A 2,647-nucleotide genomic window follows, 5' to 3' on the forward strand; every position below is an offset into this window, starting at 1 on the left:
CTCTCAAACTGTAAAACACAAAATGAAAGAGCCAGAACTACTTAGCATTGATGAAGAAATGTGCAGAAATGTGACCTAATCTGCTGTATGCCTAAGAGAAAACATTGTACTCCATCAGTTTCACACTTCTGTTTGGTTCTGCTAAATCCCACTCCATTCCTCACTGCAAATCTGTCCAGTTCCCTGGGTGGGACATTTCCAGGAGGGATCTGAGTTGACTGCTATTTGTTTCAGTGGCAGACGGGGGAAAACCAGCTCTCTAAACAAATGGTTTTGTCATCCTACCTGTGCTCTGGGAGCCTCAGGCTGTGTTCTGAGCTTACAACACGGCCTGTTCAGATCAAACAGGCCTTGTTAGTTTTTCCCTGTTCTTCTGTCAAATGCTTTTTAACCCTCATAGGATGTTACTTGAAAGACATCTTTGGAAAAGAGGCTGTTAAAAAGAGAAAAAGACCGCAAAGTCAAAGAGGAGAGTTATCTTTCTGCTTTTTTTTTTTCATTAGTACCTGATTGCTGCATCTATATTTACGTGTGATCTTATCTTGCAAGCAGCCAGAATACACAGCTCCCTCTGATTTCATTAGGCAACGTGTACAAGTTCTAACAGAACACATCTCAAGGTGCATTACAACTCAAAGCCTTTCAGATTGATAGGAAAGAGTTCACTTGAAACACAGCCCCACTCACACCTGACACAAAACCAACCTAAATTGAAGCAATCTGCCACCCAAGATCCTTCACCCCCAAGAAAACGGAGGCTACCACATCAACCATCATTACAAACACTCCTTCCTTTTAGCAGTACCCTCCTGACATCAGATTTTTCATCCTTTAGTCTAAGGGTGTGAAGGAGTAAAGAAGCACTTACCACTCCTCAAGAGGAAGGAAGAGTCATTATTGGAGGCAATTTCTTTAACTGTCAGTTTGGTTCTACTCATCTGGACCCATCTGTTCTCAAGTCAGTTCTGTCCTTGCCTGTGCCAATGAAACAAGCACTAGAACACCCAGTTCCCTCTAGAGAGACCAAAGCTTTGGGTGTGCAGTTCACAAATTTCAACACAGTTGAAGAGTCAAAGATGTTTCTGCTACAATTACAGACTGGCAGATATTTACAGAAATAACCATTTCTTAGTAAATGGCACCTTCTTAATCTTTTGGTAAGATCTTTCTTAACATGTTCTGAAAAGACTAGCTTGGGAGGCCTCACAGTTCACAGACACAGTTGATAGCTATGCTAAGGATGAAATAGTACAGTTGGTACCTTCAGTTTACTGTACAGATATTAGCTGCATGAATTTGTGCTACCACTGAAAATCAATGGCAAAATCTTCTGGTTTAACCCGCAAAGTATTATCTTACTTGAGCTGTAACTTGGCACTTAAGCGGGGATGGAAGCCTCACAGACAAGGCACTGAAGAAATACAGATGTTAAAATTACATATGCAAAGCAAAGAGGTTTTCCGTGATTTCAGCATGCTCTGAATCAGATCCATAGTAAGTAGCTCTGTAAATGCAACAGACAACCAAATATTAAGCAGAGGAGCAGCCCTCAAATACTTTCCCAGGTAACCTCACTTACTGTTTTGTCTGCAGCTCTGCGCTGGGGAACGGTGACAAGAGCAGGCTGTCTAATTAGAGAAGTGCGCTATGAATCCACCGGTGCTTCCGCAGGCAAGTGTTTCCTCCTGTGCTCTCTCACCCTCTCCCCAGGGTTCTGATTATTTACAGAAACAGTCAACTCACCTTCCCCACAGATACTTTTTTTTTCTAAACACTGCTAAAGATGGGGAAGTAATTAACTACATTAATCTTCCCGTGGAAAGATGCAGTTGGCTCCACTGGCGGTAGACTCCGTTATCAACCTTATCAGCCTCTTAGTTTGGCTGATACAACAGCAGCCATTTAGGCAGCAAATCCTGCTGCTTAGTGCTCCTTTGCTTCCTTCTGTCTCAGTAACTGGATAAAGGCAGGGCAAGATGAAGACACATCAGTTTTTCTTTCTGCCATTATTGTTTCTCACAGGCTTCCTGGCAGCAGACAGCATAAGCCCAAATGAAACAAAGCTGAAGAAAGCGAAACTCCCCAAAATAAAAAAAGAGAACAACGTACTCGTGCTGAATAAGAGCAACTTTGACAGAGCACTGAAGGAAACTAAGTACCTGCTGGTGGAGTTCTGTGAGTATCAATTCTGGCTGTCTCTTACCCTGATGCTCTGCAGAGCATGACTGATGCTGGGGCACTCAGGTATGCCTGTTCTACTGGTGCTTACTCCTCCAGTAGTCCTTGTTTGTTTTCTTTTCTCCACGTGTCTATTTCTGACCATGACTACTGTAATTTATTCCTATTTGGCGTGGTTAAATACCAGTCTGCTACGTAAGACAGATACTAATAGTAAGATGGGTCCTCACACGCACAGTGCTGAGTTGGCATTCTCTGCTTCCACTGCTTAATTTTGCAAATATGTGTTTCACAGCAGTGATGGGTGAAACTCTAGGTATTAAAAAAAAGAATCAGAGATGGCTCTTCTCTATCTTACATTTTCATCAGCGCTTTGTATGAGGTTTTTGCTGGATGACATCTCTCCTCTGTGAGCATTTAGACTTCAGGGAACGGCTTTTTACAACATTTTGCTTTCTGTATTTGCATT

General features: G+C 42.4%; 1 protein-coding gene across 1 annotated transcript in view; it reads left to right on the forward strand.

Annotated features, from left to right (window-relative positions):
• The first annotated feature begins 1,681 nt into the window (after positions 1-1,681).
• The window catches only part of PDILT (protein disulfide isomerase like, testis expressed), a 29,095-nt gene continuing 28,129 nt past the window's right edge, over positions 1,682-2,647 (forward strand). Inside the window, exons 1-2 of the mRNA XM_009649560.2 lie at positions 1,682-1,844; positions 1,954-2,175. Coding sequence (XP_009647855.1) covers positions 1,977-2,175 — 199 coding nt within the window. The 5' untranslated portion in view covers positions 1,682-1,844; positions 1,954-1,976. The remainder of the gene's footprint in view (positions 1,845-1,953; positions 2,176-2,647) is intronic.

This window comes from Egretta garzetta, unplaced genomic scaffold (assembly GCF_000687185.1).
Source record: "Egretta garzetta isolate BGI_Z169 unplaced genomic scaffold, ASM68718v1 scaffold292, whole genome shotgun sequence".
Classification (NCBI taxonomy): Eukaryota; Metazoa; Chordata; class Aves; order Pelecaniformes; family Ardeidae; genus Egretta; species Egretta garzetta.